The sequence below is a fragment of the Diadema antillarum genome, unplaced genomic scaffold (assembly GCF_040938485.1).
Source record: "Diadema antillarum isolate AM-2024a unplaced genomic scaffold, OU_Dant_1.0 seq00001096_RagTag, whole genome shotgun sequence".
Taxonomy (NCBI): domain Eukaryota; kingdom Metazoa; phylum Echinodermata; class Echinoidea; order Diadematoida; family Diadematidae; genus Diadema; species Diadema antillarum.
This window is the reverse complement of record NW_027271913.1, coordinates 1,322,451-1,349,866: the sequence shown is the minus strand read 5'-3', so window position 1 is coordinate 1,349,866 and position 27,416 is coordinate 1,322,451. Positions and strand designations below refer to the sequence as shown.

Here is a 27,416-nt window from a genome sequence, read left to right as displayed (position 1 = left end):
TTAAACTGTGAACATCTGCCGGTGGCGTGTACCTCATAGACGAGATTAAAGTTGTTTCCTGTAAATAAATATAGAAAGAACAGGATTTGCCAGGTGAAAGGCTAATGCCAGGGTTGGACAGGAAAGAGTTGACGCCATACTATAATTCACTCTTGAAACACTCTACTGCTGAGCTGTTTGGACATGGATTAGTGTTTCCCCACGCGTACTGGTTTAGCCTCTCGAGCTCTCCCGCCCGTGTGGCCCCTTTCCTCCGGGAGAGTAGCCCGGTAGCTAGCCAGAGCAGCCGCTACAGCGGCACATCAGCAAGGGCCAAGGTCGTACTGCGGAAGTGATGTTGATCTCGCCACTCGGTTCGGTGGAGTAATACCACTGATCCTCCAACTCTAACCCTGCTGACAGACAGAACGAGGTATGTACTACATTGTACTTTTACAAATTAATCTCCTCTCTTCCAGAATTTTTACTGATTTTGTGTAATTTAATGCTCTTTTCCTGTTTTAAACGGTAAGATGTTAATCCTTATTTGACTAAAAGAACGGTCTGTATCTTTGAATTTGATCTTGTCGTGATGGATATGTTCAGTGGAGACTGCGTCTGGCTTGATTCACAGAATCCTTTTCAAACCTACGGAGGAGGGCCGTACATGTAAAAAAAAAAAAAAAAAAAAAAATTAAATAATTCAAAAACTCCTCCGGACAGGCAGATTTTTCTGTCTAGTTAATCCTGTACCAGTATGATTTAGTGTAAATCCAATTTGATCAACACCAAACAAATCATACCACATGATAATTATCAGGAATAATTTTCAGGATTGAAGGAGGTATGCACATTCAATTACCCTGAAGAAGAAGAAGCTTAGAAGAAAAGAATGCATAATTACATAAGTTAATTTGACAAGTTATTGAATATTTTTAGCGTACCTTTGTAAATTGTGTTGTCACAGCTTCTTGTCTCAGAATTTGAGTCATGGCTTGCTATTGTTTCATACAGGAAGAGACACAATTAATAAGGGACTGGATGTATGACTCATTATAGGCAGGAAAGATTCTTTAAAAATGCATTGTAGGGAAAGACACTGGCTGGAAATGCAAAATATAATCTCAAAGTATTAGAGAGGGAGATTAAACAACTATTAAATTGCAAAGATAATAGGAGAGACTACCAGAGTCTGCACAGTACCATTAAAGGAGTCTAGTTAAGTAGACTAGTCAGTGTGATTGTTAGGCGATGTATCATAGAGTGTCATACCTTTGCTTAGACATTTATTTTGTTGTTGTTGAGGGGTGTGTGGTGCAATAGTCCATGTATACTGAAAGCTGTGGCATACAAAAGCTTTTGTGTTGGCTGTGCATGCTACCACCAATGCCTTATTTGGACATACTATTCAAGTCACCTCATGAATAATGTATTGAACTGTCTATTGTAAGTCCTTGAGTAAAAAGGAGTAATTATAGTGTATGTTCTGCAACAACACTGAAGAAAGTCTCAGTAAACAATACATGCCATAGTATACAAATGGCACGCATGGTTGGCTTAAAAATAAAGAAATAATTTACTCAGACGTTTCAAGAATATTATTTCATCATATGTTCGTCTTTGAAATGTTTTGTGGATGAAAAAAAAATTCAATGTTTTTATACATACACCAGGGAGGTGATCTCTCTCACACCTCCCTGCATACACTACACTCACTCAAAATACCACTGAATGTGTGTGTGTGTGTGTGTGTGTGTGTGTGTGTGTATATACACAAGTTGTATAAACACATAGTATGTGTTTAATGTACCAGGAGAGCAGGATGATGTTCTAGTGATTACAAGGGGATTAGTACATTGTAGTACAGTGAGTGTTATACATTTGATATCATTAGAGAGTGATATTTCATTATATGACATATTTTGATAGGGAAATAAAGCACAGACAAATGTTTACTTAAACTAATGTACTACTTGAGAAATAATCAAAGAAAATGCAATTCCATCAAGGAGGGTCTTTTCTCATTTTTTGTTCATTCCGTTATATATTTCTGGCCAATTTCTCTTTGTATGCATTCATCTAATTTGAGTTTTGATAAATATGGTCCTTTGATTTGTCATGTTAATTTGTTTTTAATACTGAGGTTGCTTAGAGTTCAAAGCAAACTTTTTATTAAAATTCATGCAAGGTAGTTCTTTCTAGCTTGCGTGAAGAATATTTTGATCATGGTCTTGTTTTATAAAGATGTGCTTTGAGAATGACTTCCAACAAACAGCTGACATAACAGTGAACAGAATTTCTGTATGCTGCTTTAGTGATTGTTCTTACAAAAAGTTACTGTTATGGGCAATTCCAGTGTTATGGACATTACATTCAGAGAATTTTCTGTGGCTTTGTGGCCCCATATCAACATTTCAACATAATCATTCTGAATCCATTCAACTAGGTTTATTCTAATCCAGTCATCCTGAAGTGTTAACTACTGTATACGCTATATATTTCGCGGGGGTTTTATTTTCGCGAATTTCGCGAGTCGGGAGCTATTCGCGAAATTAACAACACGCGAAAATATTACCTTCTAAAATGAATCCCTTGTCTTGATGATACGAACATTTCAGTACTAGTATACCATGTCACGGCTTACCAAACAGACCATACTGGCTAAGCTTGTTTACGCACGTCCACGTCTACTGTAGAGAGCCAATCCATTATCGCAAGGGGACCACTCGTCAGAAATCTAGCGCGATGGACTTAACTACTTCAAAAATGTTGAATTCTAACTTACTAGTTCGCAGAGTTTGGTAAGTTTTTTTCATGCAGTGTATAACTAGTATCATTCTTATTTGCTAGTAAGTTGAAAATTCGCACTTTCTTCGCCACTTCATATTTTCTCTAGTCCCCCAATCGCGAATTTAACCACTCGCCAAAATGTGTGACAGCGGCAATTCGCGAAAATTTATGTACGCGAAAATTATAGCATATACAGTAGCTGTTCCAGTTTTGATTAGTTACTACGGAATCATTTGGTAGTTATTACACAAAATACTTGCCATTACGGACATTACATTTTTAGGACACGATAATTTACCTCTTATGTGGATATGTTGAAATATTTATGAATTGGAGCATTATAAGTAAAGGAAATTTTCTTCTGAAATGAGTACTCCGGTCCTATTTAAGTTGTAGATTGATAATTGTGTACAACAGATTCAGCATTTACTCTACAGGTTCACAAATATTACGTTATGGACATTACACTTTCAGCATTACGGACATTACAACTTTGTCCACTATTTAAAGTCCTGATATTCATACCTCAACACAGTTGTTTCTAAGACAAGACTACAATATTAGTGTTTTGTCCATCCTTAACCATAAACCCCTTTGAAACAAATTCTGAAGTGTTGGTGAATATACATGGAATAGTGAGAGTCAAAGATTGTGTGTTTTTACCCCCCCCCAAAAAAAAAAAAAAAAAATAATAATAAATAAATAAATAAAATAAAATAAAAAAAAATGTCAAAAATATTGCCCCAAAATGAGCTTTTTGAAGAAAATGATGCTGAAATGTACTTCAGTTGTATCAAAATACCACTCAAATGAAAGAACTTGATAAGTTCTTGCATTTGATACTAAATTTGTATCTACAGCTCATTTTTCAAATTATTGCAATTTTATGATTTTCAGAAAAAGTAACATTATTTTTTTTTTCGTGGAATGGCCCATATGGTATTTCACACATGGATAGTTATGTGATAAACTTGTTTAAAAAGCTGAGACTGTGTGATAAAATAGTAAGATATGAAGCGTATTGCTTACTTTATGTATGCTGTTCTTGTTTTTCCTTTTGACTGATTTCAACAGGCATCTAAATCTGTTTACAAGCCAACAAATCTTGAAGCAACATTCCTCCCAATGCCATGACATGAAATGTGGTACCAAAGTTGACCAAGGTATAGCAGTAAAACCAGTTTTGTCAACACCAGCTCAAGCACAGAAGGTCAAAGAAGCAGTGCCTGGAAACCATGGATTTGTAAGTTATAGCTGAATTGATTAAAATGCAAGTAGAAGGACAGGAAAATACAGATATTTTGTAGACTTGTGCAGTTAGAACTCCTTCAGAATGTTATCCTCTGGCATACAGTTGATGTTACAACAGAAGGAAAAAAAAATGAGTAAGAGAGGTAAACTTTCCTTTTATTGTGAAATCACTGGAAGAGAACTCTTAGCTGATTTGTTTTTCCTCTAGATGGGAAAAATTCCTGGGGAAAAAAATAGCTTCGTTTAATAAACAGACATGTTTGCAGTATAAGTAATGGTCTTACTTTATTCTGTATATTTTTTTAACAAGCAGCACTACAATGTATAATGAAATGTCATCTGTTTTTATGTTTTTTCATTCCAGTGTCATGCAACACATTACAAATAGGCCTATATGAAATCCTGTCTACCAGTACTTATTCTCTAAATAATCATTTTAAACTGATAACAAGGATAGAGCAGTTTCAGTGTCATTCTTTTTCTTGCTGGATGAAATATAAACTTTGTTTTACTCCCAATTTTTTTTTTTTAAGGTATCAATGTAAACATAGCATGAATGATTTGAGGAATACTTTAATCATATACTGTGCAAGTTATTACTGGTTCTCATTGGTTAGCACTCACTGTCTAATGATCTCATCTCTTGTATGACAGTCACATGATTCCTCCACTTGTACCTTCAAATATGATATTGTTCTGTTCTCATGTACATGGAATTAGATTTATTTCCTAAAGAAGTCTTTATGTACTCTTATTTATATTTTGATAAGGACATTGTAGGCAATCTATCATAATGATTACACATGTACAAGTGGACAAATTAAACTGAAACTGAAACTCAATCAGTTCAACTTGCCTTAAAGTGGTTGCACCCTTGACTTTTGGTCAGTATGAGAATCTGGGTTTGAAAATGACACCAATACAGGCTAGGGAGGCGAGCCAAGATGAGTTCGACCCTGACCGATTGTCCTGAGGGGTCCAGTGATGGGGACGGTCCAGTTCCAGGCCTCCTTGTAAAGGACACCTTGTGCGTGCGGACACCTGGAGGAGACTGTCGGATTGAGCTCTGCCTCGGAGATATCACCAAGCTTCCTAACTCAGACAAAGTAGATGTCATCCTGGTATCAGCCTTTGGAGGTAAGGTTGTTTTGTAATTTGTTTTTTCCTATCATGTAGAATCCGTAAAAGATTAACTAATCCCAAGGGCAGATGGAGCCTCTCCATATTTAAAACAAATTTTTTTTTTAATTTTTTTACAAAGCAAAACTATACCAGGGAAATGGTATGTTTGTTTGCTTGTTTGTTGTTTTTTGTACTCTGTTTTAAGTATTTTCATGCAATTTTGTTTGTTTTGCTACATTTCTTCCCAATACACTGTAAACATGTGATGATTCTCTGCCATTATTTAGTATCTGATACATTTTTCTAGCAAGTTTTATTGAAATACATTTTATCACAAAAGGATATTCTTTTATTGTAATCTTGACATGCAACTCGGGGTAAGTTTTTTCATGTATTTGCATTAAACTTGCTTGTAATATTTTAAAACATTTCAGGTGGTCAGGACTGGAAAGTCTGACATGTCATCGACAAATCTTGTCAATATCTTTATCAGGACATATTCAACAGGTGCTCTTAGTCCAAAGGAGAATTGTTGGGAATTTATTTCTCTCTCTGCTTTGTAGGAAGCTACAGCAAAGGCATAGGTGTGATGGGCGCCCTCTATAAGAATCTTGAGATTGATGTGGCTGAGCTGAAAAGGAGCCACCAAGAGGAGGATCTTCGTGCCCTGTATTCCTGCTGGTGGACCAAGCCTCTCCCTGACCACCTGCCTTATCATAGATTGCTTTGCTTTGAGAGCAGAGGGGGAGAATTTTCTGGAAAAAAGTGTGACGTGTTTGCCAGAATGTCTTCTTGTTTTTTGTTTTGTTTTGTTTGTTTTTGATAAATCTTATTTTGTAAACTACTGTATATGCCATATTTTCCGTGAATCGGGACTTCTCGACGATTTTGCAAGTGGTTTAATTTGCGATTGTGGAGTAATTTACTGAACAGAGAAATTGTTATGTGTAAGTCTCATTCATATTGGGATCAGAGTCATTATTTTCGCGTGTCTGTTATTTTGCGAATAGCACCTGACTCACGAAATTCGCAAAATATTCGGCATATACAGTATTTCCTAGACTCTTTTGAGAATTGATTTGATGTCTCCTGGTTATTTACTGTAAGTGTTCCTTGTACATTGTTTGTTATTTTGCACAGAGTCAATACCAAGGTTATGTATGTTTGCCTTGTGAAGTGCAGTCTGTGGTAATCACCCTCATTATTCAAAGTGTTGTAAAGTAGTGTGAGAATGTGTATGTGTGTGTATGTTTGTAAGGGGGTATGTGTATTGCAAAGAACGAGTGTACAGAAGCATAGACAATAAGTTTTGTGTTTTTATTGTTGTAATGTATCACAGGTGTAAAGATGAAATGTGCTGGTCTAATATAAAAGGGTGATGCTGGGAGCAATGAAACAAGCGGTTATAGTCGCAATCCAACATCAGAACAGCATTTCATGAAACTTGTCAGTCACTTACAACTGTTTTTAGCTGAAATCCTCACATCTGATTTGCTAAGAGCAAATTCGTCACTGAAAATCACTGACAAAACACTTGATGAAATGCCACACCCCGACCTGTCCTTTAGATTTTCTTATGTGCTTATCTCATGATTATCAAGGACTATAGTTATACCAATGAAAAAAAGTGTTGTGCTCTTGTAGGGAATCTTCTGAGAGGAAGGTGATTAATCTGTATTATTTTCTATATATTTATATGTGTACATGTTTGTACATTCATATGTTAACAATATGTCCAGTAAACTTTACTATATCGAATTACATCACACTTTTGATACAATCTCTGAAGCAATTGACAAGTCATGACTAACTTCTCATTTTGATTGTCAAGGTACTATGACCCAAGTAGAGGGGCAAGAGGGCGCCCCCAGGAGTTGGTTTCCCACGCCTTCCGTTGCCTTGTCCCCATCCTAAACAACCAGGACGGCTCGATCATCACACCACTATTGAATGCTGGGAGCCAGGTGGGACATTGACTTCGCTTAACAGATCAAATTTGATGTTTGTGATATGTTTTAGTTTAAGGGGATATGGTCATTTAGTGTCTGAGTTTCATTCTACTGTAAATGATGCATATTGTGAAAATTGTTACAAATTTTGCACACTGTAAATTAGGGCTATTAAATTTGGGAAATATTTCAGTATAATAATTATACAGAAAATAAAAACAATTGCCTCAACATTTCCACTCTTGCAGTATTCTAATCTTGAAGGAAATACTCTATTACCATGAAGATTTATTTTTCAGTGAAAACTGGGGAAGCTCTGCAAAAAGTTGGAAGATGACAGAAATTGTTACGATAGATTGAAAATTACTGATAAATGGCCTGATACTGTTGTGTGTAGATATGATGCCTTCTCTATGGGCAGTACTCTTGTCTTGTCCTGTCTTGTTTACTAAGGATCAAGAATAAGGTAATTGAAATCATAGGATGAAGTGCATTGCTCGTGCCTTTGAATATTGGATCAAAAAGGACCACCACAAAATATTAATAGTTTTTGGAGCTTTAGCTCTGGCAGGAGGCTAGACTTATCTTTCATGTAGAATCTGCTGCTGAAATGACATTAGGAATATGATGAAGGCAAAATGCTTAAAGAGATGGTAAAGAAAGCTGTTGGGATAAAGAGTCATAGACAGGAATAGACAACTTTCTCCTGGAGTTGAGAAAAATATCTTTTTACCATAACAGTCAATTGTACATTTGTTCTAAGAATACAACTTGACTTTACAGTACTTGATGTGAACTTAACTGCCTTGAATAACCCCAGGGATGTGATGAGTGTGAGATGCTAAAAGGGATGGTGGAGAACGCCGTGAGCTGGATGAAGGCCGGCCTTCCTCTCCGCCTCCTCAAGATTGTCATCTATGCCAAGGTCCTCAGCAAGACGCAGGCAGCAATGATCCTCCAGAGACCAAACGATGATGACATCCTCAAGCTCTTCTCCGATCTCAAGGAAAGGTTCGAGACCAAACTCTCCATCACAAAGGTAGTGTGTCATGGTAATATAACTCATTCCCTGCAAGGTGTGCAATAAATTATGTCATTTCAATGTCCCATAAAGAGTCTAAAAAGGTATCTCCATACCAGTGGATATGCCTTCCATTCTATATGATATTATTAAACAAGATTTCAAGCTGCTCTGCACTGCACTGGTGTGTAACCACTGAACTACAATGGTGCTGAGTTGATTATATGCATTCATAGCTGTTGTGCAGGTGAAGGGAAACAACAACAACAACAACAAACAAACAAACCAACCAACCCTGTGCACCTTCTTCAAATCTTTACTTTGCAGCCAATAATACAGAATGGAATTATTGTCACTTCTGTCTGCTTTTGCCCAGACATGTGAATCATATTTATCAAATTAATCAGACACAACGTCATAAACAAATTGAATGAAAGTGATACCTGCCATTACTGTAATGTTTTTGACAAATGTGTGCTTTGTTGAACATAAAGTCACCTAATTCATCACACTTTTACAATGTTTTATTGTATGTAGCAATATGAATGATACAATGTGTGATAAAGTATCTCAATGCAAGTCTTCCTGTCAACAGAAAGGAAGCATATAACATAAATTGACATTTTATCATCTGTGATCCTCATTTGACTTTCTTCTACTCCAGAGGAAAAGGAGAATAAGTGCTTTTGTTGTTATTAGAGTGATGTTACGACGAGGGGTTTCTCATTGTTTCTCTCCCACAGGAAGTCAAACTGGACTTCGATGTCTACCTGTCGTACAGCAACAAAGACCAGAAGGTAGTCGACGACATCCAGGCCACTCTACAGCAGCTCAAGCCTGACGTACGAATCTACGCCTCGCAGCAGAAGGTGGACGGAGACGCTATTTGGCAGCAGGACATCTACACTGTTATGACCAGGTGTGCGCGGGTCATCACTGGTCAGTTGTAGTCTTATTATATAGATGTAAAATTCACCACGCGGCCAGATATTTAGCCCGTTGAGGACAGGCTGATTTTGCTACAACAGGCATTTCCCATAGACACTTGCCCGAGTATACTCAGGATTCGTCCTCAATAGGTTAAGGGGGGTTGCAGTCAGTGTACATATCAGTGATTTCAGTTACTATGGCAACAGTTAGAAAACAACCATTCAGTCGCTAACTCTAAGTTGCTTGAAGATAGAGGTACTGTATATAATTCATAATATATCAGTTGAAATGGCTTCAAAAATCCTCATGAAATTAGCCCCCAGACTTACAGCTGTAGATATCCTCTATCTCTAGAGATTAGAATTGATTTATTCATTAACTAGGTTTTAGCAAAATGATTCATCAAAACTTGTATTGAAATATGTACAGTTAGATGAATTTTATTGGCCAGGTTGGGCTTAGAGGAAAGTCATATGGTGAACTATTGAGCAGAGAACTGTTCACAATTCCTTTCACACAAAGAAGTACCGACAAAAGCTCAGTTCCTCAAAATTATGTGAGTTCTCTGTCCATACAATCAATTCTCATATAAATGTGGTACACAGGGGTTCTCTGTGTTTCACAAAATAAGTGAAATATGCATAAAGAATTGTGTCTTCTGTCACAGTGTTGAGTCCAAACTACTTGGAGTCACCAGACTGTTTGGAGCAGTATAACATTGCCCTGTGCTGTAACCGCCAAGCTCAGAGGGATATTTTGGCACCGTTCTTTGTGGAAACTGTCACCTTGCCCACTTACATGGGTCTTGTGCAGTATGCTGACTGCAGGTGAGTAAAATGTAGGTGATGGTTAACATTGGAATACAGTCAGGGCCATGTTTTAACATCAGATTGCAGTTTTTGTTGTGGTAAAAATGTGAATGTATTGATTCTCATTCATTTCATATTCAGGCTTGGTTTGTCTTCTGTCCTTTTGATCATAAAGGTGATTGTCATTATGTCTTGGAGTTTTAAGCCCTAATCAATGAACTCACTCAATGTCTTTGAATATAACATTGGTATTCCAAATAGATTTATTGTGATTTAAAACAGATGTGAAGATGAATTGACAGAGGTCTCCAGTTGTTTGGAGGTGGGGCTTGTTAATTGGGATTCTTGTTTTGGATAGTTTGACACAAACAAGGAGATATTTCTAAAAATCTAAAAGACTGTTTCAAAATGGGTTAGCATACAGTTTCTTACCAGTAATTAATAACACTAGTAATAACACGAACACCTGTAATTACCATCTAGCCTGGTTCGACTTTTTCTACATGCTGTAAAACCAGAAATTTTTGTATGCATTTTATTTTGTGAATTTCAGGAGAACCGATATTCCGAAAATTAAAGTGCACACAAAAGTTCTTGTCTACACTACTCTATATGCATTTGATGGATCCATGCAGTGGGGCTTACGGTTTGGTCTTTGAAGTTTGTAAGTAGCATTCTCTGTCTGTTTGATTATCACCTCAACAGAGATGATTCATCTGAGAAGATAGCCAGTACCTGTCAGCAGCTTATCAAGACCTTGCCTGTCATGGTGACTGATGATGGTGAGGGCGAGGCCGAGTCCGATGGTGACCCATTCTGCTACGACGTCTTCGTCTCCTACAGTCACGCTGACTCGGAGGCAGCCAAGCACATTGTAGACACCCTCCAGGGGCTTGACCCCAACCTCAGGATATTCTACGACATTCAGGAACTGAAGACTGGTGAGTTAACACATCTCTGAACTATAGAGCCAAAAAGGACCAGTGTGTGCTGCTGCATGCACAAAACATGTTTGATTAGAATGATGGATTTACCCATTTCAGATGTAGAATTTTCTTTAGATGCATATTAATTTTGATGAATAATCTGCGATACATTTGAGTGGGTTCTTGGAGTACTATAATTTGGCTTAGATCAGGATGAGGAATGGGCACGTAACATATTTTAGAATCATCTTTCATACAGAGCCAGATGTACCAATCAACATGTGATGCATAAAAAGTGTAGTTTGCCATAGGATGTCAGTCATTGCAAAGTAAATGAATGATGTCCAGTCTAAAAATGTGTCAAGTAACTGTGATGTCCCCATAATGTACTCATATCATTTTAGATGTGATTTTATACATATCGTTAATTAAGATATTGTGTTATTAATACATTATGACTTGTGAACAATCGAAGATACCAAATAAATAAAAATAGTTAAAAGTAATGTGAAATAAAAAAAAAAATTGTTATGGGCTGGATGTACTCACAGCTATCTAAAATTGTTTTTTGTTATTCTCCCTCCCCTTTCTTTGGAGAATTTGTCAATATCACTCTGGTCAGTTGTGAAATGAATGAATCTGTCATAAAAATCTGAATCTGATTTCTGCTGTGTTTGTCTCTAGGTCATGCCTGGCAGCAGACCCTGTACCACTCCATCGATGGGTCAAGGTCAATGCTGGCTGTGCTGTCCAATCGTTATCTGAGGTCTGCGGTGTGTCGGGAGGAGTACAGCTTGGCACAGACTAAACATCTCTGTCAGGTGAGTGCTTCATAAGCGTTTCCGACATTCATGGTTGGTCCAGGGGAGAAATTAGTGAGGATGGAATAGTATACAAATAATGAATGTTTATGAGTTCAATGGACAGAATATTTCATGAAGTGAAAGATGAAATGATCCATTCAGCGGGGTGCAGCCAAGTCGAATGGATAAAACAAATAATAAATGTGTTTCATTTGTGCAATGGACAGAATATTTCATGAGGTGAAAGATGAAATGATCCATTCAAACAAGGTGCAACCGAGTTGAATGGATCAAACATTTCATCTTTCACCTCATGAAATATTCTGTCCATTGCATGAATAAAAACATTTATTATTTATTTTATATAACGCCTGTAATAGATCCTTGTCATTTGATGGTGGAAATAATTTAGTAACTAGGAGAGAATCTGAGATCGCGAGAGTGCTCACTGAGAACTTTACACTAGTTTTACATGCGTAGTGTGCCGGGCTCTCAGCGAGCGTGCAATGGAGCAAATCGTATGGATCCAAAATTGCACGGTAAATGGAGCCACAATTGCACGGATGATGACGTCATTGAGAAATGGGCTGAATGATCAATGTCAAACAACCAATCAAATGACAAGGATTTCTTCAGGCGTTATAGAAATGTTGATCTCATAGATAAGCTGATATATTCATGCAATATATTATGTGTGTCTGTTTGTATATGTCACATCTACTAGGGTATATGTGTTGGTTTGTGTATCTATAGCCGTGCATGGATAAGTTAATGAGTAGAAAGATGGAAAGATTTGTGGATGGGTGGATGAATAGATGGATTAAAGGATGTGTGGATGGATAAATGAATGGATTGATAGATGAATGGATATATGAACGGATGGATGGCTGGATGGATTTATGAATGGATAGATGGGTAAATACTTGGAGGAAAAGATGTATGTATGGATAAGTGAATGGATGAACAAATGGATAGATAAGATGGGTTGATGGATGAGTGTAGATAGATGCGGAGATCAAGGATAGCTAAATTGATAGATGGATAAATGGATGGATAGATTGGATAGATAGATGGGTGCTACAATAAATAGATGAATAGCTAGATGGGTGCTATAGAGAGCTATGGAGCAAGATAGGTGGAAAGATGGAGGGATGAATATAGATTGATGTTGTGCTTAAGGTTTGTGATAATCAATATTATGGAGGAATAGAAGGGGATTTAGAATTTTCTCTGATAAGGAATGGACAAATATTTTTAAAATACATGTAGATGAAATAACAGGATGAAGTATTGTTTCCTCATGTAATCAGTAATTCTGTTCTCACCACTGCAGGATAAACTAAGACTCATCCCAGTGCAAATTGAAGAGCTTGAGACAGAGATAGCATCTTTCTCTGAGGTTCCCATGGTAACAGCCACACCAGACATCTTCAAGACGATGATGGAGAAAGTTTGCACCAGCCTGGTTCAATGGCTGCATGGTCAAGAGGTCAAATACCCCATAGATGAACTCACTGCCACATTTTCAGAGGCAACAGTAAGTTAATTTTGCCTTTCATTGAAGGGTAAGTGATAATGATGTAACACATTTTCATGTATAATCTTTTTCATAAAGTAGCTTTATATCATGGGAAAGTTAAACATGTTGCCATGATGGATCACCACATGAAAATGGCATCCATACTGAAGAGCAGTGTGATTATCAGTTCTTGAATAATTTCTTCGAAAACACCTAGTACAATAAAATGCATAAGGTTACTGAAATTGACAGGAGAGCTAGGAGTGATGAAGAAATATTCAAGAAATGGTATTTTGGAATATTATGTATCTAACTAAGTGGCAAACAGATATGCATGAGTTTCAAAATGGATTCCAAAGTTCATCACCTGCTGCAAGTAATACTGTGTGTAGAAAGCTTTCTTGCCAAATATCTCAGAATTATCTTTGGATACATAACTTGTTACAAAGTCAGACACACTTCCAGCATTAAAAAATACCAAACAAACGTCAGTGATATGTGAAGATGGTCTGTTCAGAATGTCCAAAATTGCAGTAATAATGCAGCATTGCTTTTTTATGCCTCCGCCAACGAAGTGGCCGGAGGCATTATGTTTTCGGGTCGTCCGTCCGTCCGTCCGTCCGTACGTACGTCCGTCCCGTTTTGTTTTTGTCGATATCTCAAGAACCGTGTGGTGGTTTTACATCAAACTTGGTATGAGGGTATATCCTGGGGGGATAATACTTTGTTTGGATTTTAGGGTCATGGGTCAAAGGTCAAAGGTCACAGGTTATTTTGTGAAAAAATAACTTTTGATACAGTATTTTACATACTATTAGACATGAACGTTTAACTTGGTGTGAGGGTAGAGTATGACAAGACAAATATTCACTGGTATTTTGGGGTCAAAGGTCAAAGGTCACAAAGGTCCTTATGATATAACAAAAATAAAATATTTTTATAATATTACAGATGTTAGACCCATAAACTTCAGTTAAAAGCCACTGATTAACATTGTGTTTGATTGATTTAAAAAATTCTAAAACTGAGCTGCCTGACCAGTCTAATTATGTTCAGATGGATGACAAAACAAACAAGAATGCAAAAATAATGAAAGTAACACATTAAAGCCCAAACAAAGTTCTGGTACGCCTGCAAAAGTTGTCAAATTTCGCTCCCAAATGTGAACGTATGCTTAGGAAATGTGCAGGATAACGATGTTATTACAAGATATTCGATGGGTAACGACGAAAATGCGAAACATTAACCAAAAAGGTTCAGTCACAGAACTTACCCGAACGGGGTCAGGCTAAACTCGGACTCGGGGATAACTCGGCTTCGCTTTGACGGCGAGATGAGTTGTAATGGTTGTCCCTCTGATTGTACCGTGTTGTCCTATGGGAGCGGCCTGTATAAACTAGCGCTTCGTGTTTTGGCTACTCGCAGTAATGGTCCGAGTTGTTACAACGCGCGCATCAAAAACCTCTTTTGCGCGCATGCAAAATTAGTGTGCGCCGATCAAGCACCTCTAAAACAACCAAAGGCGCTTGATAAACAACAACAAAAACTCCAAAGACCGCGCGTCTCAGCAACTGAGGACCGCGCGCTGTCATTTTTTTTTGATTTGTACAGGATTACGTAGCATGCACTTTCCTGTCCATTCAGTTAGGCCTCATTTGGTATTATGCAGTGGCCAGTAGAATGTGGCGATCACTTACTGCGTGTGAATTGTCTGAAGTAGGGTTGAATTTTTCCCGAGACCGAGTTAGTCTGGAGCCTTCTGGAATAAAAGTCGGTTTTCCTACTATTATTATTTTTCTCAAAATACTCCAAACCGACTCATCATTCCGGCAAACTGCGTCAGCCAGGTAAGTTTCTTAGTGGACTCTTTCGATATATTGCAAGCAAAAATGAAATGGTGCTAGACGGTTTCTCAAGCACTTACCGAAACTTAGTTTTCACTTTAACTATGAAGATATCTATGATAATTGCATTTATTCTCGGTCCGAGAATAATTCTAGCACAGTCTATGGAAGTGATTTCAAATTTTTTCTCCATGCCTTGAAAATTACTCAATGAATAAACTTATGAAAGGGTCAAAGTCAAGTTAAGTTCTTAAATCCCCAAATACATGCTCTCCTATTCATCCAATTAAACATAGGTCGAGGAAGGTGAACATTCAACACATTTGTGACAAACATGTAATTTTAAATATTTTTCCAATTTTGTGAAAATGTAATCACACATTGGCCACATGAACTATAGACCTATTAGGAGAATCATGCATTATGACGGAGGCATACCAGTCGCCATAGCGATATTTCTAGTTTTATTTGAATATTTCTCTTCTTAATTCAACAAAACAATAAGTACCATTTGTAAATATTCACAACTGAATTTCATGCACATAAAAAAATCAAAATAACAACAACAAATATATTAAATTGTCATGGATGATTTCTTGACAGAAATATGCTTCAATTTGAATGCATTATTAAAGGGAAGGTAAACCCAAAGAACAATGTGGATTGAGTGAAAGCAGCAACATTAGTAGAACACATCAGTAAAAGTTTGAGGAAAATCGGACAATAGATGCAAAAGTTATGAATTTTTAAAGTTTTGGTGTTAGAACCGCTGGAAGAGGAGACTACTAGAGGATATGACGTATGAGTGGACAACAATACAAAGAAAATGTAAAGGAAATTCAACAAAAATTCACTTTTCTAGAATTATGAAAGAGCAATGGACCAACCGCTTTCAGAAAGCAGGGGGAATAATTGCTACCCTTAACATATGTCAACATCAAGTTGATGGAATTTGTAATTTTCATGAAAAAAGGATTTTTGCGGAATTTTCTTTATATTTTCTCGGTATTGTTGTCCACTCATACGTCATAACCTCAAGTAGTCTCGTCATCCAGCGGTTCCAACATCAAAACTTTAAAAATTCATAACTTTTGCATCGATTGTCCGATTTTCTTCAAACTTTCACTGATGTGTTCTACTAATGTTGTTGCTTTCACTCAATCCACATTGCTCTTGGGGTTTATCTTCCCTTTAAAGTAATCTATGTTAATGCTCTTTGTCCAGGATAACAGGAAGTTTGACAATCGCATGAGACTATCAAAACTCCTGTTTGAACTCCATTACTTATAGGTTTCAGACAAACTGAATGTGTCAGCTCTCATGGAGGAACACAGAAAGAAGACCTTTAAGTGCAGCTACAAGACCACCTCCCTACTGCTGCAGCACCGGTTCCCCCCGAAGTGCTTCATCTCGGAGCAAGAGTCTGAAAACTCCACTTACAAGGGTGTGGTGGGTGAGGTCATCCTGAGCTTCCACCCACAGGACCGGAGGTACGCTGTCTTCTTCCAGCGCATGCTGGAACTCGCTGCACCTCGTGTCGTCGTCAGGATCGATGCTGCCTCCGAACAGGAGCGACGAGATCAGCTGGAGAATGCTCGGCATGTCGTGGCGTTCCTCTCCCCACACTATATCGAGTCACCGAAGCAGGTGGAAGAATTTCACATCTCACTCTGGCGGCAGAGGGTCAGCCCGGTGGAAGCCCCTCTGCTTCTTCCTGTTCAGGTATGTCTTAAAGACTTTAACCATAGTACTTGTGTGATGGACTCTCACGAAGAGTGCATATTTAACACAAACTTGTTGCAAGTGTGAGGAGATCATAGACAGAATGACAAGTGAAGAATTAATTCTGATGATCAAATGATATCTGGAGAGAAGGTGGAAAGGAATCGAGAGTTGGGTTTTAGAATTTTCAGCAACCCACAACTGATAAAATTTCAGCTGACCTTTCTGATATGTGAATATTCAGTTCAACTTTGTATTAAATTTACAAGTGGGCTATTTCACATTAAGTGTACACTTTTGTAAAAACTGATTTTTCCCTATTTTAGCCCATTTTTAGAATTTCCATTATTGTACTGGCGGTATTGTTTGATGGACCTTATCAACACCAACCTACTAGTTGCAATTTCAGGACAGTTCAAGTATTATTTCTCCTAAATTTTGGATTTTTTGTGTATTTTTAACGGAAAATGGATTCTCATTCGACATTTTTGATAAAGTTCATTGATATCTTAAATGAATTGAATGAAAGTTGTACTGAATATTCCTCTTATTATATAAGTACAACCATTATTCAGCATTTTGAAGCTTATTTGATGAAATTTGACCCATAAATGTGGAACTTATGAATGTTTTTGTAAAAGGTATCTTTTCCGTTAAACAAAAAAATTGTGTCCTCTCCAGAACATATAAGTCACTAGCAGTGAATGAAAGCGATAAAGATGTGCCAAAATGCTGCTGATTTAATCTTCAGAATGTTTGTAAGTGAAAATATATGACACATCAATGAACATAATGTGTTGGATTTATTTTACTGCTTGGTTATTTTGATATGCAAATTTTCCGTTAAAAGTGTGTCCTCTCCAGAACACGTACATTTTTCATTTTTTGAAGCACTAAGGATTTTGATATCTATTATTGTGGTATAGAAATAATTGTGTACTTCAATTCAACATGATGAAATATGATTTTCTTTCTAAATTCTTATAGATGGTCAGTATCTTACATTAATGCAGCGTTAAACAGCATGTCCTCTCCAGAACAAAGGTAGTTCATCTTTTAACAATGTACAGAAACAAAAATTTTAACAGTAAAACTCCTTCTTTTATGTAAGAAAATAATGGTCTGTTGTTGCATTCTGTAACAGAAATCATAAACTAACATTTCAACTGCTAGAATTTTATTCTAGAATTGATTTTCATTAGTTCATCTATGTAATTGAGCAATATCGGAAGTCAGTGGCGGCAATACTCTCACACCATATTTTGATAGTCAAGAAAAATTAATGTGATACTGTTTGTAACTGTGTAACTGACAAAATCTACTGATCATGGCAATTATTTACTAGCCTGGAAAACAATATACTGCATGCCTTCATGTTGTTCTGGAGAGGACACATATTTTAACACATGATTGCATTTACAATTTGGTCACTTTAATCAAGAGATAAATGGTTTTTGTGCAGGTAATCGAATCCGGAACACTATACATCACTGTTTCACTCCCCATTTTCATGTTGTGTACAAAATAAGTTGGCCTATTCATTTTTTTTTTTTAATATGCTGTACTCCACTTAGAAGTATGCTCCCTTAAGAGAGTTTTGCAACAAATTGATGGGGTATTCATCATTTAAAGACCATTTTCTACCAGTGTTATTGTAGGATGAGACAGTATGTATTTCCTTGATGGCTCTCCTCCATGCTACCCTGCTACCCATGCTACCCCTGCTACCCATGCTTTCCTGTTTTGCACCTTCGGTTTGATTTCCTTTCCTTTCTATTAAAGGCCTTTATGTGCAGGTATATATAATTATGCAAGTACATGGTGATTCCCCGTGGCATGAATTTCTTGGTCCAACAATTGCACGCCATGTATGTCATTCAAAATTTGTTGTTTAAAGTGTCATATCACTTGAAACATTCTAATTCACAATATCATGTACATAATGGTTTAAAGCATTCTGTTACATTTGTGAAATTTGAAAATCTCAGCTTCGAATTTGTCTTTTTCATTTGTGATTTGACAGAGAACTCTAATCAGTATAACCTCTTATTACAGGCTACCCAGTCTAGTGTTTCATGTTTGTTTTCAATGGGTTAATATTCTTGGATGCTAACTATGCTACCAGCATTAGTTCTGAAATGTATTGACTGAGTTTTAAACAACAGCAGAAAAAGCAAAGCCAGATTTGTCTTGCCTAGTAATAACTTTACATGAAAATCGAAAGTAAAGACTACCATTAGCCCCTGTTCCACAGAATGGAAACCATTGAAAGACCACTGAAAGACTGAAAATTGCCAAGCTGTTTCAGTAATGCTTCAGGATCAGTGAAATTTGCTGTCTCTTTGGAGTGGTTCCTGAAACCCCTGCAAGACCATCAAAAGACCAAAAACAACTTTTCCAGCAAGATCCCTGCTCCAATCTTGCAGACAGCTAAAAGTTTATCAAGACCAATAAGACTATTGAGAGATCTCTTACAGTGCCAGAGATCTTTGAAAGATCAATCAAGATATCTAAAGCACTGCCGCAGACCACAGAGAGAATTCTAATAGAAAGACTGAGACTACTGCAAGAATTGTGAAAGAACAAGATAACAAATCCCTGTAATATGAATCGGAATATTGCAGTGCTGTTATGTTTATGATATTTGTTGTCTTGCGGAACTTACACTAGTCCTACAACAGTCTTTAAACAGTCTTTAAGGGATCTTGGATTCAAAAAAGATCTTTTCGCAATCTCCATGCATGTCTATCACTGGTTTCTATGGACTTTCACTGGTCTTCCAATGATTTCTCAATGATCTCTCAGCAGTCTTTCAATGATCTCAACAACAAAACAAAAAAAAAACAAAAGAAAAGAGAGACTGTCACAAGATCATGGAGAGACAATAATAACACCTTTGCAATTTAATTGAGAGATCCCTGACAGATCACCAGCAGACCATTTTCGTGAATGACTACTAAAAGACTGCTTTGAACCATTTCAAGAAGTTTTGGAGACCACAAAGACCCCTGACAGATCAATCAGGAATTGTGAAAGACCTCAGAGAAGTGCACTGAAAGACCATAGAGAGATCAAACAAGTTTCATGGTCTTTCAGCAATCTTGCTTCCAAATTTTAGTGTTAAACAAAATGTCCTCTCCAGAACTTATCAGTTATTCATTCTTTGAGAGTTCCCATTGGGTAGATAATAAGACCACAATATTAACAATGATGTATCAATGAACAACAACAGCATTCCTTTTATAGTAAAACATTGCTTAATAAACGTGTTATTGTGCGTTAACTTCAAAATTTTCAGGCAATATTTTCTTATAAGTAATTGGAGCTGTACTTGGGTGTCCACTCTGAAGTTTTTTACTGTTTTAATGTGATTTGGCTCTTGAGCATTGCAATAACATCTGGAGTACAGTTATGCAGAAATGTTAAAACTGATTGATGCATCGTATAAATTCACATATTAGCTCATATAGTTGGTGTTCATAATTGTAGAGGTTGTTGTTAAATAATTGCCCTCTCCAACACCCCTGAATATACTAAGGTTTATAAGCTCACAGCTGATTGGTTCTTGCAATTACTTAATCATTATACACAACAACAAATAATTTAGACTTAAATAAAACACTGTGCATCAAATTTGAAGTTATATACGAAGAAAAATTATATTTTTTTTATGTCACTAAATACAATTTACCCCTCCATATCTCAGTTTGCCACATGATACATCAGTTTTGTGGCAAAATATGGCTAGACTGAAGTTTAAATGAGTACATTGACATTGGATCAGTAATACAGATACAAACATATAAATACACAGAGAACCATTTTTGTAGCAGTTACAGGCTTGATAAAGCTGATGTGTTTCTTGTTAAACAAAATGTCCTCTCCAGACGCCTGTTTTTGTGACTATATTTTAGGAAACTATTTAAAGATGTAAACATGGACTTGACGCTCTTTAATTTTAGATATAGATTGAATATACCCTAAGGTTTTAGAATCTGTATGTTTTTTCCCCGAACAACAACTTTCATTTTTGACCCCCCGTGAGAAAAAAAGTGTACACTTAACGTGAAATGACCCAAGTGTTGCCATTCATTGAATAACATTAAGGATGAAATATTAATTGTGTCATAATCATATTTATGCCATACTCTGATGTTTGTGTGATCACAGTATTCCCACCTCATGTTTTCCTTCCATTGTATGATCCCTGCCATCCTCGTCTAACTGCCAGGTCCTCAAGTTGCCACGGAAACCAACCTACTTCCACATCGTTGGCAGCGTGGTGGACCTATGGGACTCCATGTGGCCCTCCCTGGAGGTCTTCTTTCCTATGACAGCCTGGCTTGGGTCAGGGGAGTTCCAGGTGTCCAGGGACGAGGCTCTGGCCCTGATGGAGCTGGCCAAAATTACCCTTGACCTCATTGTTACAGCCCAGTGAGTCTGAGAAACCTACAGTGCGTGTAGATCTTGTCGTTGAGGTCTCTAAGCAAAGTAGAGAGTATGATAATGTAAAGTGCTGATTTATCAAACTGAAAGTTTGCTCTGATTCTGGAAGAATCTACAGAGTACAATGAGGTGGACGTCTGTTGACATGGAGCTCTTGATACCAAGGAGCCAAGATGATGCAGACATGTTTTGTTAGTGTGGTTGGAATTATTAGAATTAATTAAATAAGTGAAATGCAATCTTTTCATCTAAATTGTTGTGGAGGAATACAAGACAAAACTACAGTCAACCTCGGATACCTCGAAGTCGTCGGGACTGAAGAAATTGGTTCGAGGTACGCGAATTTCGAGGTACGCGTACGTCGAATTTTCTTCGACTTATCCGATTTTTGTCGATGTTCAACATGGTATCTGTTACAGTGCCTACCGATTGTTTGTATGCTTGTCAGTTGGATTTGAATCGACTTTAATATGAATGAATTGAATGAAAATCGATGTTCTTCTTTCATCAGTGTTTTCTGGTGGACAATTTAATGACTTATCACCATAAAAACAAAAAGAAAATACCGGTACGTAATCGAGTGCAAGACAGGGTTGCAGAACATGCGTGCTGAATGTACATTGTCGCGTCGGCGTAGGTACCCCCTCGATCACTATTCGTTTTTCCTCCTTTTCTCTCTCTAAGTCATCATCTCTTACACAATATCCAACACAAGAATCACAGTCTTAGCTTTGCAAACTATTAAAATTTCACACAACTACGCACCGCTACGCACCGCTACGCACCGGTCTTCCATGTGTCTACCAGCAGCACTCACAGTCAGCAGACGATACCGTTAATCATTTCCAAATGTAAAAGCAACAATCAGTTATTTATTTTAGTATCATACGGAGCAGAATATTACTGTTATTCATTTCTAAATTTCCAAGCAAACATCCGACATTCGTTTTACTATCATACGGAGCCCAATATTACTGCTGTCCACTTCCAAAAGTGAAATGAATTATCTGACAAATTTTTATCGTCGAATGGAGCTGAATGTTACTGTTTTTCATTGTTGAGCGTCAAGGCAGATATCAGACATTTATTTTACCATCAAACGCAGCTGAATGTTAGTGTTATTAATTTCGAAATGTATAATAGCAAATATCCGATATTTATTTTAGCATCGTATGGAGCAGAATGTTACTGCTATTCACTTCCAAATGTAAAAGCAATCATGACTGTGATATTTATTTTGGAATCTTCCGGAGCCGAATGTTCTTGCTATTTACTTTCGAAAGTAAAAGCAAACATCCGACATTTATTTAATCATCGTACGGAGTTGATTGTTATTGTTATTCATTTCCAAATGTAAAAGGGATCATTCGACATTCATTTTAGCCTATTCCGGAGCTCAATGTTATCGCTATGTACTTTCGAACGTAAAAGCAAACATCAGGCATTCATATTATCATCGTACGGAGTTGAATATTATTATTTATTTCCAAACGTCAAAGCAAACATTCGAAATTTATTTTAGCATCTTCTGGAGCCGAATGTTATTGCTATTTACTTTCAAATATAAAAGCAAACGTCATACGGAGTTGAATACTATTGTTATTCATTTCCGAACGTCTAAGGGATCGTTCGACATTTATTTTTGTATCTTTCGGAGCCGAATGTTATCCTTGTTTATTTCCAAACACAAAATCAAATATCTGACATTAATTTAAGCACTGTACAGAGCTGAATCTTACCGTTATTCATTTCCAAAAGTATAAGCAAACATCCGACATTTATTTTAGTATCGTATATGGAGTCGAATATTACTGTTATTCATTTCCAAAATCAAAAGCAATCATCTGACATTCATTGCAGCAACTTTCGGGGCCGATTGTTACCGCTGTTTATCTCCAAAAGTAAAGGCAAACATCCAACTTTTTTTGGTGGCCCGACGTGCGTTTTGGTGGCCCCGGGCCACTGTAAGTGTCGAGCCCTGAATAAGTGCAGCACAGTACATGAAGGATGGGCTACTTGAGTAGTGAGTAATATTGCAAGATCAGATTCCGGCTATGGCTTCTGAGGACAGTGCTATTACTGTAATCATAAACATTTACCGAAGAGGATTGTTCGCATTAAAAAAAAAGCGAAACAATCTTAGGGGGCCTTGACGATTGTGCTAGAAAAGAAAAGAAAAAAAAAATACCGAAAACTCAAAAAAGATTCAAGTCAAAACAGGGGTAAAATACATGATGATTTTTTTTTTTTTTGTCTGAAAATCGTAAAGCATATTATTCCGTTACTTCGAAATTTATCAGAATAAACTGTTGTTAAATCATATCTATACTATTCTTTATTATGCTAGGCCTATACTTTCAGATCATATACTACTTAGTACCACACTATTTTCATAATCGCATTGCTGGAAAAAAAGAATATTCAGAGCTTGCGTTCTCGGCGGAGAATTAATGAAACAAACTTCGTGAAAGGAAAAAAAGTAAAAAAAAAAAACACTAGCGGGAGACTGATGTTTGGACAGTGGACCGTGATTAATGCCAAAGATACAACTGTCAACACCTCAGCAAGTGCGCCACGACGGTTAAGAAATGTACGCGCACGGCATGACTATGGTATACTAGTATCACGATCGCAAATCAAAACAGAGTGGTCAAAGAAAGATGATGGGCAGAGCGTAGTGCTATTGTAAGCACTCCATTTGCACGGCTGCTATACGCATACCGTGTACGTGTGTAGGTACAGTAGGTGTTGGGGATTTTCCTTGTCTGCTGTGTACCGGGTATTTCTTTGAGCGCACGATCGTTCTGGGGGCTAAGAATATTTACAATCGAGTGTGAAAAGATTTGTGACATGTCTTCGCTGTCCACGCGCGCTTCATCAGAAATGCTGAGTGATGTTTGCAATTTCAATTCGAGCAACATGCTGGGAAAAACAATAAGTTAATTAAGATCGGGACATGAGATTTCCCTTCGAGGTAACCGAACTTCGAGTTAGTTTTTTTCGAGCTACGCAAATTTTAACACACGAAAACTCCATAGGAACAATCGGGACTTTCATTTTGCCTTCGAGGTAAGCGATATTCGGCTTATCCGAGTTCGAGGTATCCGAGGTTGACTGTATAGGGAAAGGAATGCAACAGTTTAGTCAAAGGGTTAGTATGATAATTACTCTTATAATAAATTGTTCTTCCAGCATATTTGTTGTTGTCATACTTGGAATTTGGGACCATTCACATAAAAGCATTTTCAAACCATTTTTTTTTTCCAGTGGGGGGGGGGGGGGGGTGGAGGGAGGAGGTGATCAATTTTAGAGCAGACAAAACAATAACAATGAATGAAAATGACTCAACATGATGATATTCTCAAATGAACTTTAATGAAGTTGAATATGTGCATTCATCATTGTAAAGGCAAACACATGTTTCACAAATCAGCATTTGTTCCTTCTTGTAGGAGTTTACCCAAACAAGATGGTGTTACGGTCCGTCCAGCACTGCGCAACATTGTCAAGGTCAAAGCAGAAATCAAAGAGATGACAGAAGCCACAAAAAGACATTCTTGGAAGGTAAGTAACGATGGTCACAAAGCTCAGCTGCCACTATTTTGGTGTTCAGTTGCCTGTGTTAAAGTCCATTGAAGACTTGAAGATAGAGTCCACTTTCCTTGTGTCCAGCCCATTTGGACCTATTGAAGTAACTACAGTCACTTCTATGTGTGAGTCTAAGTCACTTATGTTGAATGTCGTCTACCTCAGTTGAAATCCTTCTCAGACCTAAATAAAAAAGTGTATGGTAATTGTATCATGTATTAGTGTATGATTATTGAAGTTAAGGTAATTCACCAGTCCCTGACATTCAGCTTTGGCAAAGTGCATTGACTCCAGTGAGATTGAATTGCTGCATGTTGGATGCAGGACGAATGAAAGAACTTCTCAGAACAGAGAGACTGAACAAAGCGATTACAAAACTTAATTGTATGAAGAGAAGTTGATTTCGAAGGTTCAAAGATATGTAAATTTAGGACTTGTTTGCACTGTGCAGATGTTTCTGCAGCACTGAAATCAGTCTTGCTCTTCCTGATTTTTCCTTCTCTTCTCATCTTTCACTTGGTAGCCATCTGACCCAAGAGATGCTGCTGCCCTGGAGAACTGTTTTAGCATCAGTCGACGAACCAAACAGCTGTTAGGTCACCAGTCTTCGCAGATGTGATTTCTACCAATCTCTGCCAGCACTTACAGCGGCTAAAACTTAACTGTCTTTAACTTGTCCATCTTGTACACACCTTTGAAATGTAACTAGGGGCAATATCATTGTATTAGATTTTACAGGCAATGCTAGTAATAATTTTTGTAAGCAAAATCCTACTTACCCATATTTCGACTGCCTATGGCATTTCTGGAAAAGAAGTGTTTCTGTGTATTTCAATTGCCCTTAATTTTCTGGCATATATATTTTGTATTTATAGTGTATATTTTTTTGACTTGAATTGTCTTTGGGACTTCTTTTATATGAGACTTTGTCAAGATACACCAGGTTTCTTAAAGTCTAACCATTAAAAATTAAACTAATGAACTGTTACCTCTTCCCCAGGAGCAATAGTTTCAGTGTATGAGTCCACAGTATCTTTTTTTCCCCCAGAAACACTATATTCTGTCCAAAAACTGATGAAACAGAATGGACCTGAAATAACTCAAATTCGTAAGGAAATTTTGTCCAGTCTAAAGTAAAAACCAATGCCATGATTTACTACCATGTGAAATGTGGCTAAGAAGCGTATTTGACAAGGGAAATGTATCTTGGTGTTTTCATAGGATCTATGAACAGTCACAAATGTCATACCACAGAGCTCTCGGTAACTTGTAAATAGAAAGGTACTTTTTTAAACATTAATTAGATAGTGTGTAGTAAAAAAGAAAAAAGAAAAAAAGAAATGAAAAAGAAACCCTTTTCTATACACTGTAGTGTCTTTTATCCTCCAATGCAATGATTTGTAAACCGTCCAAACCAGAGGAGGAAAGAAGGCAAAGAAAGCTAAATCTGGTGCTTCTGGCCAGTACGCAACAAGTTAGTAGAGATTAAAGACTACCTCATACCCAATATTTCAAGTAGCACGTGATTATTCAACTTCATGAAATTCTTCCGTCGAGATTTTTTTATTGCAACTGATTGACAAATTGCCCTACGTCGACATGACATAAAGAAGCACTGAATTGATCAGTGATTAAGTACATAGTAGCCATGATAAAAAAATCATGGGCGTACATACTCGAGCAGGATTCGAACCTATGACCTCCTGATCTCTGGACTGGCGTCATTTCCACTAGACCACCAAGCTTTCGCCCGACAGCAAGTGTTGGTTCTAATCCTTATAGCATGCAGCGGTACTGCGTAATTATTCAAATTCATAAAATTCTTCCATATTTTTGTCAATCAGTTGCAATTAGCATGTGATTGTCCTTCAATGAAGGTCCATTCTCTGCCCCAATACATATGTATTGATTGTTCCATTTAAAGATTCATAAATTAATCCCTCTTTACTGCTCATAATATGAGTTGTCACAGGATATTGTGATTAAATTCATTCCTTAGTCTTTTTCTGCTATATCTCATGTGAGGCTGTATGCAAACACTCAGTTTGTTATCCATGGATGTGGCAGAATGAATTTGTGATATTAGTGTGGCTTCAGCAAGTCACTGCTGAGGGCAGTGTTGGCTGCCACTGTGCTTCCATTGTAAGATGCACTGAAATATTAAATGTGCTGAATATGATATAGTGCAGGCATGTGCAGTAATTTTTGAAGTGCCATTAATACATTTTGTTTGATATACATTACTGTGGGATTAAGCGTCTTGAAAACGTGATGAAATCTTTTTTATCCTACGTGTGTTCTGTGGTTCTGTGTCTCAAAAGAGGATGAGTTGAGACAATGCAGAAATGTCAAATGGTGAAAGTGCAATGGACAGACATAAGGTAAACAGACTGATTATGAGCTTCCTTTAAACTCTTACTTACAAGAAGAGGACCAAATCCTGTGTGAAATGTGACTAAATGTCATCGTGTTCATTGAAATGGGCTTATCTTGCCATAGCTGAAACTTTCTGTGTTATGTTTTAATGTTACAAGGTTTTCTGGTTGCACCCAGTGGTTGTGAAGTCCCTTGAAGGACTGTGATGTGAAAAAGACAAGAGTTGTCTTTACAGTTCTTCTTAAAACTCTACCAAAATACAATGTAGTCTCATTCACTTGCTATGTCCCACCCCCTCTCTTTCTCATTCACTTCACAGTATACTTCCACAAACAATTTTC

General features: G+C 37.2%; 1 protein-coding gene across 1 annotated transcript; it reads left to right on the top strand.

Moving 5' to 3' along the window:
* The first annotated feature begins 186 nt into the window (after positions 1–186).
* LOC139743557 (uncharacterized) lies at positions 187–25,468 on the top strand. The gene is made up of 15 exons (XM_071654038.1): positions 187–412; positions 3,844–4,012; positions 4,946–5,157; positions 5,706–5,907; positions 6,974–7,106; positions 7,912–8,130; positions 8,856–9,051; positions 9,710–9,869; positions 10,557–10,792; positions 11,462–11,598; positions 12,914–13,117; positions 16,234–16,665; positions 20,897–21,099; positions 24,564–24,675; positions 25,223–25,468. Exons 2-15 carry the CDS (start codon positions 4,005–4,007, stop codon positions 25,316–25,318), a joined length of 2,550 nt encoding a protein of 849 aa, XP_071510139.1. The 5' UTR covers positions 187–412; positions 3,844–4,004; the 3' UTR covers positions 25,319–25,468.
* The last annotated feature ends 1,948 nt before the right edge of the window (positions 25,469–27,416 follow it).

Bases quoted from the DNA above. Each gene is read 5' to 3' on its own strand.
- LOC139743557 (XM_071654038.1), top strand. The intron at 8,131-8,855 runs GTAGTGTGTCAT...TCTCTCCCACAG, and splicing joins CCAAACTCTCCATCACAAAG to GAAGTCAAACTGGACTTCGA. The intron at 9,870-10,556 runs GTGAGTAAAATG...TCACCTCAACAG, and splicing joins GTGCAGTATGCTGACTGCAG to AGATGATTCATCTGAGAAGA.